The sequence below is a fragment of the Amphiprion ocellaris genome, chromosome 3 (genome assembly GCF_022539595.1).
Source record: "Amphiprion ocellaris isolate individual 3 ecotype Okinawa chromosome 3, ASM2253959v1, whole genome shotgun sequence".
Classification (NCBI taxonomy): Eukaryota; Metazoa; Chordata; class Actinopteri; family Pomacentridae; genus Amphiprion; species Amphiprion ocellaris.
Window position 1 is genome coordinate 3,718,533 of NC_072768.1, and position 14,212 is coordinate 3,732,744.

The 14,212-nt window shown below is 41.8% G+C and overlaps 1 protein-coding gene across 1 annotated transcript; it reads left to right on the top strand.

The window, feature by feature from the left end:
* Nucleotides 1–5,010: 5,010 nt before the first annotated feature.
* On the top strand, nt 5,011–13,240 carry LOC111588148 (mucin-2-like). Its single transcript, XM_023298328.3, has 2 exons — nt 5,011–10,417; nt 12,054–13,240. Exons 1-2 carry the CDS (start codon nt 5,080–5,082, stop codon nt 12,755–12,757), a joined length of 6,042 nt encoding a protein of 2,013 aa, XP_023154096.2. The 5' UTR covers nt 5,011–5,079; the 3' UTR covers nt 12,758–13,240.
* The last annotated feature ends 972 nt before the right edge of the window (nt 13,241–14,212 follow it).

A 14,212-nucleotide genomic window follows, 5' to 3' on the forward strand; every position in this document is an offset into this window, starting at 1 on the left:
TCAATTAATTGTTGCAGCTTTAATAAATCTACATATATAGGGTTTAAATTAATTCATCAAAAAATAAAAAACATCTCCAAAGTTTTTTGTTTACTCAAAAGATCTGCCCATATTGTTCCTTTTCCATCTAAGTCTTGTTTATCAGCGCTCCAAGTAATTTGTTCATTTCTTTTAAATGTCGCCAGGTGGCAGTAAAGTGGTGCAAATACACCGAGAGGTTATTTTTCCTCTGTGAAACTCATCAGTTCACTGAACCTCACAAATGTGTCATTAAGGCTCAAACGTTGGGAGGTGTCAGCTGAAAATGTGCTTGTAACTATTTCACAGCAGCACTTGGAGAGTCACAAGTTTCACCGCATCCAGGATCCAGCTGCTGTTATTCAATTAACGTCAACATTATGTGATTACAATTTCAATACAATGTCCTTGTTTTGTTGTTGTTTTTGCATACTAATATTGGATGAAAGTTATATTTTTGTTATGACACAGACTAATCCAGTGAAGATGTGGAAAATAACATTTCTCCAAGGCTTCCTCTCAAATGACCACATCTCTTTAATCGCGGCTCTTGTCCGACTCTGCAGCCATGAAAGCAGAAGTCTTAATCTGCCAGAGGAGATTGGAAACGTACACAGTGTTCATCAGCGCTGACACTGGCTTACTCTAAAATGAGATTTGTTTATCTCCTTTGACCCCAGTTGTTCATTGGGTGAACGCTGACACTTAAACAGTTGCCATAGAGAAGAAGACACAGTTTGCAGCATAATAATAATAAAGGTTATTTCTGGTTCTCATAACATGAGGCACTGCAGAGGCAATAATTCTTTACATCCTCCACCACTGCACTTAAGAACACATACTTTAGCTGAGTATTTCAGTTTTATATCACTCTTATACTTCAATTCATTTAGAATTCAAAGACAAACATTGCACTATTTACTGCACTGCATGTGACAGTTTTAGCTATTTTGCAGATTAAGATTTTGCATGTGAAATCTAGGACACATTTAATAGAACCTTTAATCAAGAACTGTACCCAAGCATCTCCTTTTCATACAACTTTATATTTTGATTTGACCACATTTCAGAGGAATCTACTGTACTTTCTGCTTCTTTACATTTATCTGACAGCTGCAGCTACTTTAAAGGTGAAGATTTTATGCAATGGATTATATAAAAAGCTTTTAAAATAAGACACATTGTTAACGACTAAACCCGTGGTCTGATCTTACAAAAAGTAGTTGAGCTCACATTTCAGGCGTCTACAAGTTAACGGCTCTGTTAAAATAGTGATACTTTGGTCTGAACTTCTCACATGGTTTCATTTCAACAAATCCAATATCTCACCAAAAATAAAAGATTAGAGAAAAATCCCAAAACTGAAAACAGATTTGTGTATCGGAACTTTGTCCTTCCTTCCTTCCGTGCCGACTAATCATCACGACCCTTGAAATTTAGCTGGTGACCCTTTATTTAAAACTGTAGTAGCGCATGCTGCTGTCACACTGATGCTTCACAGTCTGATGATGTCCTTCTGTACAGAATAATAAATCAGTAAAAAGAACAAAACCAGTAGGTTTAGGACAATACTACAGTTTGCTGCTAATACTGATGTACTTTTACTTCAGTGGGATCTTTCATCCAGTGCTTTCAACTGCAATGGAGTATTTTTTTGACTTGAAGATCTAAATACTTGTACCATCATTACATCTATGCAAAATTAATAATAATCCAAAAGTAAATTTAGTGTCAGAACACACACAGGAGCCACTTTTCTGCACTGAGTTCTCTTACTTATGATACTTTAAATATCTTTAGAGTAATATTTAAGAGTTTCAGTGCAGCAATGTTTACCTTTTTACTGTGTGGTATTCATATTTTCATTTAAATAAACAATCTGAGCATCTTCAACACCAACTGATTTTCAGTATTTTGGATTAAAAAAAAGGTTCTCTTTCTAATATCTTCATATGTAGTATCCTAAGATCTCTAAAAATATTAGAGAGGAGAGAAATGGTCAACAATTTAGAGTTTTGCGGTGCGTTCAGGTCTACCTTTCCTGTACATTCACATCCACTCTATCATCTGTGTATGATGCATGGTTTCTATTAACCGCAGCTGGGAAGTATACAGAATGCAGCACAAATCCATTCAGTATGAACATCAGGATATGATACGATGGAAAACTGAATAGCTATGTCTCTGTAGAAGCTTTACAACCAAACACACTTTAAAAAGTGTAAAATAGTCTCACCTGTGATTGAGGAATGCCTGTTTTTATTTCTTTTTCTTTCTGCCAGGGTGCCAAAAATGTCCACTTTGGCCTCAGAGTTCGCTCCCGTGAGGCAGACGGTGACAGCAGCAGATAACCTGTTCCCAAGTTACGCCCGCTTTCCATATCCTTCATCAGGACAAGGGTTCTTAAATATAAATTTCAAACAATGTCTTAATGAAGTCCAGGTTTTTGGATGGGACACAAATTGACCTGGAGTTATCTGGTGTTGGCTGGCTGTAGGAAATTCAGCACAGATGTGAGGGACACTTGATTGTTTCATTTTTAAGAATCAGACAATTGACGGATGAAAAAACATTCTCACACATGGCAAAGGAATGTATCAGTTACTGCAGAATTAAGGATTTGGCTGCTCAAAAGTCATGTGAATATGAATGTGCGAGCATTTGTGTGACAGAAAGGAAAGAAACGGGAAGAAAGAGACAAGGAGGGAAAGTTCAATTTTGAACTGATCCACATGGTTAAGGCAGGTGTTGTATCATGTAACTATTTATTCTTGGCATGCAAATCGTCGGTGAGTAGAAAAATACTGTCCAGGTAGGTTTATACCTTCAGGCAGGCAGATTGAGTGAGGTAATACAAGAGGCTGGCGCTGCACTACGGCAGTCGTTGGGTTCGCTCCCGTTCAGCTGGAAACGGGACACTTATGCACATAACAGACATGACCGACGACACTGGCTCCTCTGCCCAAAGTGGATGGAGATGAAGTGGTCTGCCAGGAAGCCCAGGCAGCGAAGCCGGACTGATGGTCAGATGTTTGTTCTAGTCTGCATGGAAAAAAAGCGCAGTGTTTACACAATCCAGGATGGAGAGTGGGCCAAGCCAGCTCACCGAGGGAATTCAAAACACTGTATCCAGAGAGGGCACCCTGACGAGAAAAAAAAGTGCTGTCCATAAATGGGTAAAGCCGGGAGTGAGGGTATTATCTACTCGGCAGCTGTCGGGACAGAATGAATTTTAGATTAGCTTCTATGAAATGACTCAACCCTATTAACCTTGATCAGAAGCACAACTTCTAATCATCATCGTTCCTCATGCAGATCATGTGTCAGGTTAGTTTGTTGTGGCTGAGCAGCGACTGTCTTGCTGTAAAAGATGTTCTCTGTGATAATAAATCAAAACACCCAGAGTTCAGACTGAAGTCTCTTAAAAGTGTAAACATTTCTCTCACACTATTTCGCAGTGTAAGTGTTGAAGCACTGAAGTGATGGTGAAAGGTGAAAGGACGCTTATTTCTGGCTTTTATCCTGCCAACATTTGTCAAATGTCAAATGAGCTCACTGCAACATTAGCACAGGAGGAGGAGGAAGGTGAAATCTAAAGTAAAACAGCGTAGAATTCAACATTTCACAACAGCTGTGACGTAAAGTTGTTATGCTCTTGAAAGGGGCTGTTTCTCCACATGCACTTATGAACTTGCAGGCCAGTCAAGTGCTAAATTGAGCCTTTTTCTTCCAACTTAAGTCGTTTTTCATTTCTAACCAGATGCTTCCCACACTCCTCTCCCCAAACAAACGGATTCCTTTGCCATTATTAAAGGACAGCTGAAAAATCTCTCGGCCAGTTTAAGACACAAAACAAAACTGCCCAAAGGTAGTGCTTCAGTCTAAAAATAAGACTATTTAAGTGGTCTAACAAGCATTAAAGACAGACACGTTTCTGAAACACCAAACACTGGCATTACATGCTATCACTCATATCTAATATCCTGTGGCGGGACTGACATTTACACCCGCGCTCTGCGAAACTAAAGCCTCATTATCTAAACTCCCTGCCAAGCAGATGCCTCATTTAGTTCATGTGACTGTGTTTTCTCTCTTTCCTTTTTTTCTGGCGATATGTAGACAAAACAAAATTAGCCCAGAGCCCCAATCTTCAATCTTAGCTGAACACGGACAGCCTGTACGCAATAAGATTAGCCTCTCCACCCAGAGATTGCTTCACCAATTCCTGACACTTGTTGGGGATTAGCACTGTCCGAATAATGTCAATAGTACATGATATATTCCTCTTTTCTGGCTTTGCATCTGAATCAAGCCGTCTTCTTGGATAAATCTGACATTCCTGACTTTCATTACTCAGAAGCTCAACTAAACCGCACAGCTTACACTAAAATGAAATACATCCTGACAAATCTAAGTGACAATCTCTTGGCTCAGGCCCAGCAGCTAATATTTTTGCTTCAATAGCATATTCTGACCTGTCACATCCGTCACTCACATGTTTGTGGACCCACTAACAGGAAGCCGAGGAAGCGCCTGCCAAAGCAACTGTGACACACATGCATATTAAAGTCCGTGATACATTTATCATTACAGCATGGGGTGAGAATGCATTACAAATGGTCCTCATTAAATGATGTGACTGGAATGAAGATAAATTGGAATGCAATAATGGGATTACAATGAGAGGCACGCTTTCAAAAGCCTTTGTTATTTGTAGTACTTCATGAGTGATTCTTAACTGCTATGATTAATGCTGCTTACATTACAAAGTAAAAATATTTGATCATCTCCTCACGCTTCTTGCTTATCATCCTCTATCTCATAGACAGCATCTAACAAGAATCTGCGCAGTCCTCCTCTCACTTTTCTGTTTTTTTTTTCACCTGTTTTCCTCTTAAAGTGTCTCACAGATTTCCAAGGCACAGCTCCATCAGTTCCCCTCCCTCCTCTTCCTCCTCCCACCTTACCTCCTCCTCTCACTGTCACTGCGTTTCACAAACTGAGGTGGGTGTTTTTACACTCTCTCCCTCCTCTGCCTTCACTCTTTACTCTCGGGACGCGATGAGGTTAACAGCACTGTGGGTATGTGGGACCCTGCTGGCCTTCTCGAGTCTCTCCTGGATCACAGCAGGCTCCGATGAAGGACTCCTCCTGGGGGATAAAGGATTTGGGCCTTGTGCTGCAACGCTGAGACCCGACGGGCCGTGCAGCCAGGATGAGGGCTCCTGTCCTTACCTATTCAGCCTGCCGCCGCTGACTGTTCATTTGCCACAACAGCTTAGGGAGCTGGAGAAGATCATGGAGGACTTGCAGAAGCTGAAGGACAGCGTGGATCAACTGAGGGAGCTGTGTGCAGACTGTACAGTAAGCCAAACTGAGAGAGAGTGTGGGAGGCAAAGAGAGCATGAGAAGCTGAGTGAGGGTAAGGATGAATGTGAGGATAAGAGGAACTGGATGAATGAGAGACTTCAAGAGAATGACAGAGATTTCAGACAGGAGTTTGGAACAGATACATTTAAGGTGGAAAAGACGGAAGGAGAGGGCGACTCAGAAAACAGATTCTTTCTGGAGGAGAAAGAACGAGGAAAATGGGAACCAGAAAGAGAGAGTGATAAAGGAGTCATAAAAGAAAATGAAAAAGAAAGAACTCGGACAGGAGTGGCAGAAAAAGATGGAAAAAGTCAGACAGAGGGGGCAAAAGCGAAGGATAAATTAGGACAGACAAAGGTGCCAACTGCTGGTGGAAATGAGAAAAAAGTAGCTATAACGAGGGAAAAGGGTGCTGACAAAAACACCAGGGAGCGAGAGACAGATGAAAAGAAAGAAAATGCAGGGATACAGAATCAAAAGCAATATCAAGAAGATAAGTTAGAGAGTGAAAAAGAAAGAAAGGTGCAACCTCCAGTGTGGCAAGGTGAAACAAAGGAAACAGAAAAAAACATCCAAACTGAAGCCAGTGATAAAATAAAGATGTCTGAGGACCATGATGTGCATGCAAAGAAGGAGCAAGAGCAGCATGAGGATGAAAGGAAAAAGGAAATGGAAAAGGGAATAAAAGTGGAGCAAAACATTGAGAAACAAAAACAGACCGAAAGCATCAGGCGCACAGAAAAAGAGACGACTATAAAAGAGGGGGAGGTGGAGGAAAAGGGAAGGAAGACGGGAAAGGAGATCAAGACAGAAAAAGAAAAAACAGAGAATGTGCAGAGAAACAGTGATGGAGAGTTATCATCCAACAAAGCAATTGAAAGGACAGACTTTGTTTCAATCAGCCCAACTCCTCGGTCTATCATTAACATTGCCTTCAGGCCGGACTCAAACAAAGCTACAATCTTTACATCATCTATTCCATCTCTCTCTCTGCCCAGTTCCACTTTAGATTTGATCACAGATGTGAGTCATGAGGCAATAACTGCTTATGGACCAACCCAAAGCACAGGCCTTGGAGCAGCTGCTAAGTCTGAGCCCTCACATCCTGATGCAGAGTCTGATACAACAACAGCCACAATAAGCACTCTGGGTGGCCCCAGACAGCAGAAGACCAGTGCCACAGCTAAATTCAACTCTGCATCCACGGTAGGGCCTAGGGCAGGCTTCCAGGGTCACAGTAGCTCAACTACTCCCACCACAACTCCTCATCAGAATTTATACATAACAGCATCCCCCAGAGCTACAGATCAGAGCCACTGGACAGCTAAAAAGAACATCAGCTCAAATACAAAGACTGGTGTGAAACCCTTGCCTGAAGAAGACCAAAAGCTGAAAAATCCTAAGAATGACCGTAAATCAGACCAAGCTCCTTTTCCTGACAAAAAAACAAAACAGGACCAAAAGCAGAAGCTTCCTTTCTCCAAACCTGCCAACAACCCAGAACGAGTTATGTCAAAATCCAACCCAAAAACTCCACCTAATATTTTACCAACTGATCAAAAACTTAAAAGCAATCTAACACCAAAACACAACCAAGACCATAGACCTGATCAAAACAAGTCACCTCTTCAAAAGCCAAAACCTCATCAAAAGCCTGGGAGTCCTGTTCGGATACCTATATCTCATCGAAAGCCTCAAACTGGAAATGCAACCAGTTCTGACAAACATCCTCTAATCAACCAAAAGCAGAAGCCTTCTCTCTACAGTCCAACAACTGACCAATCCAAACCTGCTAACAGTCCAGAAGGAGAACAAATTCCACAACCTGATCAAAGAACTTTGCCTGATATTTTACCAACTGATCGAATTTGGAAAAACAATCTAACAACTAAAGGTGATCAAAGTCGTAGACCTGATCAAAACAAGTCACCTCTTCAAAAGCCAAAATCTCACCAAAAGCCTGGGACTCCTGTTCGGACACTTACATCTCATTATAGACCTAAAACTGTAAATGTAACCAGTTCTGACAAACATCCTCTAATCAACCAAAAGCAGAAGCCTTCTCTGAACAAACCCACAACCGACCAGTTCAAACCTGCCCACGACCCAGAACAAGACCAAACTTCAAAACCTGACCAAAGAACTCCGCCTGATATTTTACCAACTGATCAAAGTCTGAAAAACAATCCAACAACCAAAGGTGATCAAGACCATAGAGCTGATCAAAACAAGTTACCTCTTCAAAAGCCAAAATCTCATCAAACACCTGTGGTTCCTGTCCAGAGACCTACATCTCATCAAAAACCTCAAACTGTGAACACAACAAATTCTGACAAACATCCTCTAATCCACCAAAAGCAGAACCCTTCTCTCTACAATCCCACAACCGACCAATCCAAACCTGCCAACGACCCAGAACAAGAACAAATTCCAAAACCTGACCGAAGAACTCCATCAGATATTTTACCAACTGATCAAAATCTGAAAAACAATCCAACAGTGAGACAGGACCAAGACCAAACACTTGATCAAAATAAATCACCTCTTCAAACACCAAAATCTCACCAAAAGCCAGCGACTCCTGGTAACCCAATATCTCATCGAAAACCTGAAACTGCAAATGCAACCCACTCTGACCAACATCCTCTAACTAACCAAAAGCAGAATGCTTCTCTCTACAATGCCACAACCGACCAATTAAAACCTCCCAACGACTCAGAACGAGACCAAACTTCAAAACACGACCAAAGAACTCTATCTGATCTTCTACCAACTGATCAAACTCTGAAAAATAACCCAATACTTAAAGGTGACCAAGACCGTAGACCTGATCAAAACAAGTCACCTCTTCAAAAGCCAAAACCTCATCAAAAGCCTATGACTCCTGTTTGGACACCTACATCTCATCAAAGACATGAAACTGTAAATGTAACCAGATCTGGCAAATATCCTCTTATCAACCAAAAGCAGAAACCTTCTCTGTACAATTCCACAACTGACCAATCCAAACCTGCCAACAACCCAGAACGAGACCAAATTTCAAAACCTGACCAGAGAATTCCATCTGATGTTTTACCAACTGATCAAAATCAGAAAAACAATCCAACAACTAAAGGTGAAAACAAGTTACCAACTCAAAAGCCAAAATCTCATGACGCGCCTGTTGTTCCAGTCCAGAGACCAGCATCTCATCAAAGACCTGAAACTGTAAATGCAACCCATTCTGACAAACATCCTCTAATCACCCAGAATCAGAACCCTTCTCACTACAAACCCCCAACTGACCAATCAAAACCTGCCAAGAACACACAAGTGGATGAAATTTCAAAACCTGACCAAAGAACTCTATCTGATATTGTACCAAGCGATAAAAATCTGAAGAGCAATCCATTACCTAAACATGACCAAGACCGTACATCTGATCAGCAACCTGATCAGTTAAACAAGTTACCTATTGAAAAGCCAAACTCAGGGTCTGTAGCTCCCGTCCAGAGACCTACATCTCTCCAAAATGTAAATGCAACCTATTCTGACAAATATCTTGTCATCGAGCCAGCACAAGAGTCTGATGGAACCCCAGTTATTAATCAAAACTCAAAACTTGAGGAAAAACTGGTCTATCCTGTCAAAATGGAGCCGGCTGAGCAAGAGCAAAAACCTGAGAGAAAGCCAAACGGAGAGGAAGAAACACAACCTGATCAAAACGTTGAACTCAATCAATATCCACAATCTGTACAAGATCCTGAATCTAAAAGAAATGACACCGAGAGCTTCACACCAAAACCTAACCAAAAGACTCTCACTGAATCCAAGGAAAAATCTGATGCCAGTCCCTCATTTGAGCCTAAATCTAATGAAGACTCAACACCAGGACAGAAAGTTACACCAGATCGAGATAACACACCCCCTGATCAAAAACCCAAACCCAGCCTCAAAATCCCTAAAATGAACCAAAAGCCTAAACCTGGCCTAGGGCCCAAACCAAACCAAAAACATCCAAGGCCTGTGACAGAAATAAAGACTAAACCAAACGTACATCGTAAAACTGATCAAGCACCACAAACCAATCAGAGCCTTAACACACCTAGACCAGGCCAAATCCCTGATCTTAATGCCAAGTCTGTGCCTGGTGCAGGCCCTGAAGCAAAGCCCAACAAAACACCCAAACCGAGGCCTCCCCCCCGATACAGACCACCAGTTAAACCTGCAGTCAAGCCAGGAGCAACACCCATTCAACGGCCAAGACCAGCAGTGCAGCCAAAGCCAAATGCAAAGACCAAAACACATTTAAATCCAACTCAGATCAGCTGGACTACTTCAGATGACGTCCAAAATTCTCAAACTGACATGCCACCTACAGCTGGCCCTGCAAAACAGATTACTGAGGTGACTCATTCCCCAAGGGACACAGAGTTCAGTCCCAGCATGAGGAAAACTATCACTTTGGCTCCAAAGACCTACAACAGCCTGGAAACTGGAGCCTCCCCTCACCTTCACACTCTGCCTGAGGACTTCACAACGAGCCCAAACAGCAGGAGTATGTCTGATCTGAGGCCACAAACAGCCAGTCAGCCGCCATCGATCCCAGTGACAACAAGACCAAACAAAATCATCCGTAAGATCCTCCCAAGTGTTATCCCAAGCACCAGGCCAGGTCCCACAAAGCCAAATCTAACTCCCAAATCTGAGCCCAGCTTACAAGCTGAAATAATTCACAATGTGGAGACAACTGCACCTGCAGGCCCAGTCCCTCCCCCTAGTTCTCAAACCACCTCCAGACTCAGCCCTGACTTCAGGTCAACAACCCCTGCCACCTCTGGCCCTGAGCCCCCGGCTGCAGAGGCTTCCACTCCCAGTACACGTGAGCTTCGTGTGAAAATCAACCAGGTGGCCGCTTTCCTCAACAACAGCCTGAATCCAAATGGAAGACCACCGCACAGGCATCTGAAAGAGCAGCCCGAGGACACCCAGGGAGGCAGCAGGCCTGACAAGACAGACAGTAAACTGCCAACACCGACACCCTCCAAAGGCAAGAGATGTTATTTTACACAGTGATCAAATGCCGTGTCTGTGTGCATGCTTTACACATATTTGAATATATATATGATTTGCATCACCTGAGAGAAAGATTTAGCTGTCAAGTGAAGTCAAGAGACTGTTATTTATATTGCACATTTAAAACAACAGACATTGACTTAAAGTACTTTCCAGTAGAGTTACAATTCCCTCCAATAAGGCTAACCATTAAGAGTCTTCACCTGACTAATTTCCATATTATAGTTAAGGCCCTACAATACTACATACCGTACAATTTTACCAGACTAATGTAAATATAATGTTTAAGGGTCTGTACCAATCTGCCTTACTAATTTAAATGTTAAAATGAAAATTCTACAATATTATATAAAGTACAATTTTACCAGGTTTAAAGTCCCTACAGTCCATTTTTATTAATCGGATTTGTTTGACCTCTTTAAATATTTAGATTAAGTCCATACAATCTTATTTATTACACAAAATGACCAGAGTAATTAAAAAATGTAGGTCTTATTTATTATACAAATTTCCCTGACTGACTTATTTATCAAGGTGTTTAAAATATTAGATTACATACCAAATTGCCTGCACAAACTTACAAATTAAGGTTAAGACTTGACAATATTATGCACAGAGATTCCCTCTGACCAAACTAATTGGTTACAGTGAAGAAAAAAGACTACTTTTCAATAGGAAGAAACACCATCAGAACCAGGCCTGATGAGAGGGAAGGGTCAAAGCAGCCAACTGAAAGAAATGCTGTTTTTTCATGCACAAGTAATGCAAATTCAAATGAAGTCGTATGCAACTTTACAATAGATATGTATAATTAATTACATTACCTCACAATAATTAAGCTGACAGAAGACTGCTAAACTTAGAAATGTGTTCCTCATTCAAAAAAGCAAACTGATGATGTGTTTTAAGAGGAGGGACCACACAGCGAATGTTACATAAAGAAATTATAACTTAATCATGTGGTCTGAGATCCTCTTTGCGTTTTATCAAAGGAGGAATCTGCACGTGTGTGCAAAATGTGTGGCTCTGCACGAGTGTCATGAGGATAAAACCACAACCACGCAAAGACCGACAGCTTTACAACATCCCTCTGTGGAGCAGGGCTAGTAAAGTGCACACACTAATTTAATAATTTGTTCAGTTTAATAATTGGGCTCATATGAACTGAAATAACAAATATCAGACTCTTTATTGCGTAGGTGAAGGTCAGCTGAAGACATAATCTTTTCATTTTATTCTTTAATGTGCACTATATTGCATAAAAACACTTAGATTTTAAACTTGGCTTTCTTAAATCCAGTTGTGATCTTCAGTGCTATGTGTGCGTCCACTGTGGAGGTCCACTTTTAACGTAATGAAAACTGTTTTTACGGTGGAAAAGGTAGTTTTGCACTGACCTGCTGCACTTGTGACCTCCTCCTGCACATTTCACGGCTGCATTCCAGCTGTAAGAGGATCATTTCACCTGCAAGGTATATGAGGAACAGCAGGACTTTAGTTGGATCGTCTCTGAAATGAAAAAGATTATAGGCTTTGGGAGGATTGTGAGAAAAAAAGAGGAGAGTTCATAATTCCAAGTAATTTCTTCATTTGTTTCTCTTTCTCCACAGTTGTCTACAGAGACTGCTCGGACCACCTGCTCAGAGGAGAAGCTCAGAGTGGAGTGTACCTGGTGACCCCCGACCCCCGGGGAGGCAGCTTCCCGGTGTTCTGTGACATGGAGCGGGAAGGTGGAGGGTGGACAGTGCTGCAGCGGCGCCAGGACGGCAGCGTGAGCTTCAACCGCACCTGGGCGGAGTACCAGACCGGTTTCGGGCAGCTGGACGGCGGAGAGTTCTGGCTGGGCAACGACCTGATCCACCTGCTGACCCGGGACAGGGACATGGTGCTGCGGGTGGAGCTGGAGGACTTTGAAGGGGTGGCGGAGTTTGCGCAGTACGAGCAGTTCAGGGTGGCCAGTGAGCGGCTGCGCTACCGGCTGACGGTGGGGGGATACTGGGGCACCGCAGGTGATGCTCTCCGCTTCAACAAGAGGTACGACCACAACCACAGGGCCTTCACCACCCCGGATAGGGACCACGACCGGTATCCGTCCGGGAACTGCGGGGTCTACTACAGCTCCGGGTGGTGGTTTGACGCATGCATGGCTGCAAACCTCAACGGGAGATATTATGAGGGGAGATACAAGGGAGTCAGAGATGGGATCTTCTGGGGGACGTGGCACAACATCTCCACAGAGTATTACCCCACTAACGACAGACAGTCCTTTAAATCAGTCCGGATGATGGTCAGACCAAAGGGCTTTGCACCATGAAGCTGTGACTCTGCTGCAGGGCGTTTTTGGGAAAAGCATCAAAGGGCTAAATTTCAACCATAAGCTCCTAAAATATTCCATAAAACCCACTGTTACTCTCCACAGCCACTTATTTACCAGCTATTGACACAATGCTGCCGCCTTGTGGTGACTGATTTTGCAATACTGTTTTGTTGAAAGGATGATATGACAATAACTGAGGATGTACATACTAGTTCCAGAGGTCATAGTCCTAAATGCATTGTATCTTTTATAACATTATTATGTCTTCATAACATTTTTGTAGAGGGTGGAATTTGCTCAGTTGAGGGAAATCCTCCTGTGAACAGTTATTTTTTATATCAGTGAAGACAGACTGAATCTGACGGGTATACAGATTTTATATTGCAGTACTGGAAGGCCAGCTGATTGTTGACAGAGACTGTTTGGGATGTTTAAGAATTGCCTACATTTGTTTTGTTAATACGAATAAAATTAATTTACACAAAACTTTGCACGTGTTTTGTTGGGGTTTTTTTGTCCTCTGAAGTTAACTGCAAACCAGCCAGTTAAACCAACAACATTGCTGTTGTACAGTTTTGGACATATGGAAAGACGTCAGACTCAAATTCCCTACAGCCTTTGCGGCGACATAAGCCTTGCTGATTGGACAAGACCAGAAGAGGGGCGGGTCAACGTTTACACAAGACTGTATATCCGGTCTGTGAAGTTTATTAGAGTAACAGGAAGTGAGAGTAGAAATGAAAAGTTATGCCTTCCATATAAAAAATAAAACCATAAATAACAATAAATACAAATTTGTGGGAATATTAGCGGAAGGGGCGTGTTGGTACTCTGAAAAAGTGTTGTTTGCTCAGATTTAATGCTGATTCATTTGAAAATCTGTGTAAAATGATCCACTCCTAAAGAACATGCAGACTGACAATAGACTATGGAGCATCCTGAGGAGACACTTCCCATCAGGACATAAGTGTTTAATCAAAGTTGATCAATCAGAACAACTTGTTATTTATTTCTATAGTGACTCTTCCCTCTAATGGAACAAGCGAATCCAAACTATGGCAGCAAAATGCCCCCCTCGGTGTAACAGAGCCACTAGATCTCATAAAGGAAGATGTCAAGGATTCAACTTTTTCCTTTAATTTGTCACCTGTTTGTATCAGCTAATAAACAGATAAAGACCTTGAAATGGGAATTTTCTATTCACCTGTTCTCAAAGAGAGTTACTGTTTTAGCATCTAAAATGTTTATTGTGTCAGTGTTTGCATGTTGCATTCATCTAAATTAACTTGTTTAATCAAATTGCTATACGGCAACATGTGGGTGCTAATATTCCAGCATAAAAATGGTGCACATTCAACATGAAAGGGGAAGAAATCTGGCATTAATAAAAAAACAGAAGGTACTTAAGGTGTCATATGTTAAGTTCCTCTAGTTTTATTACAGAAAATTAAA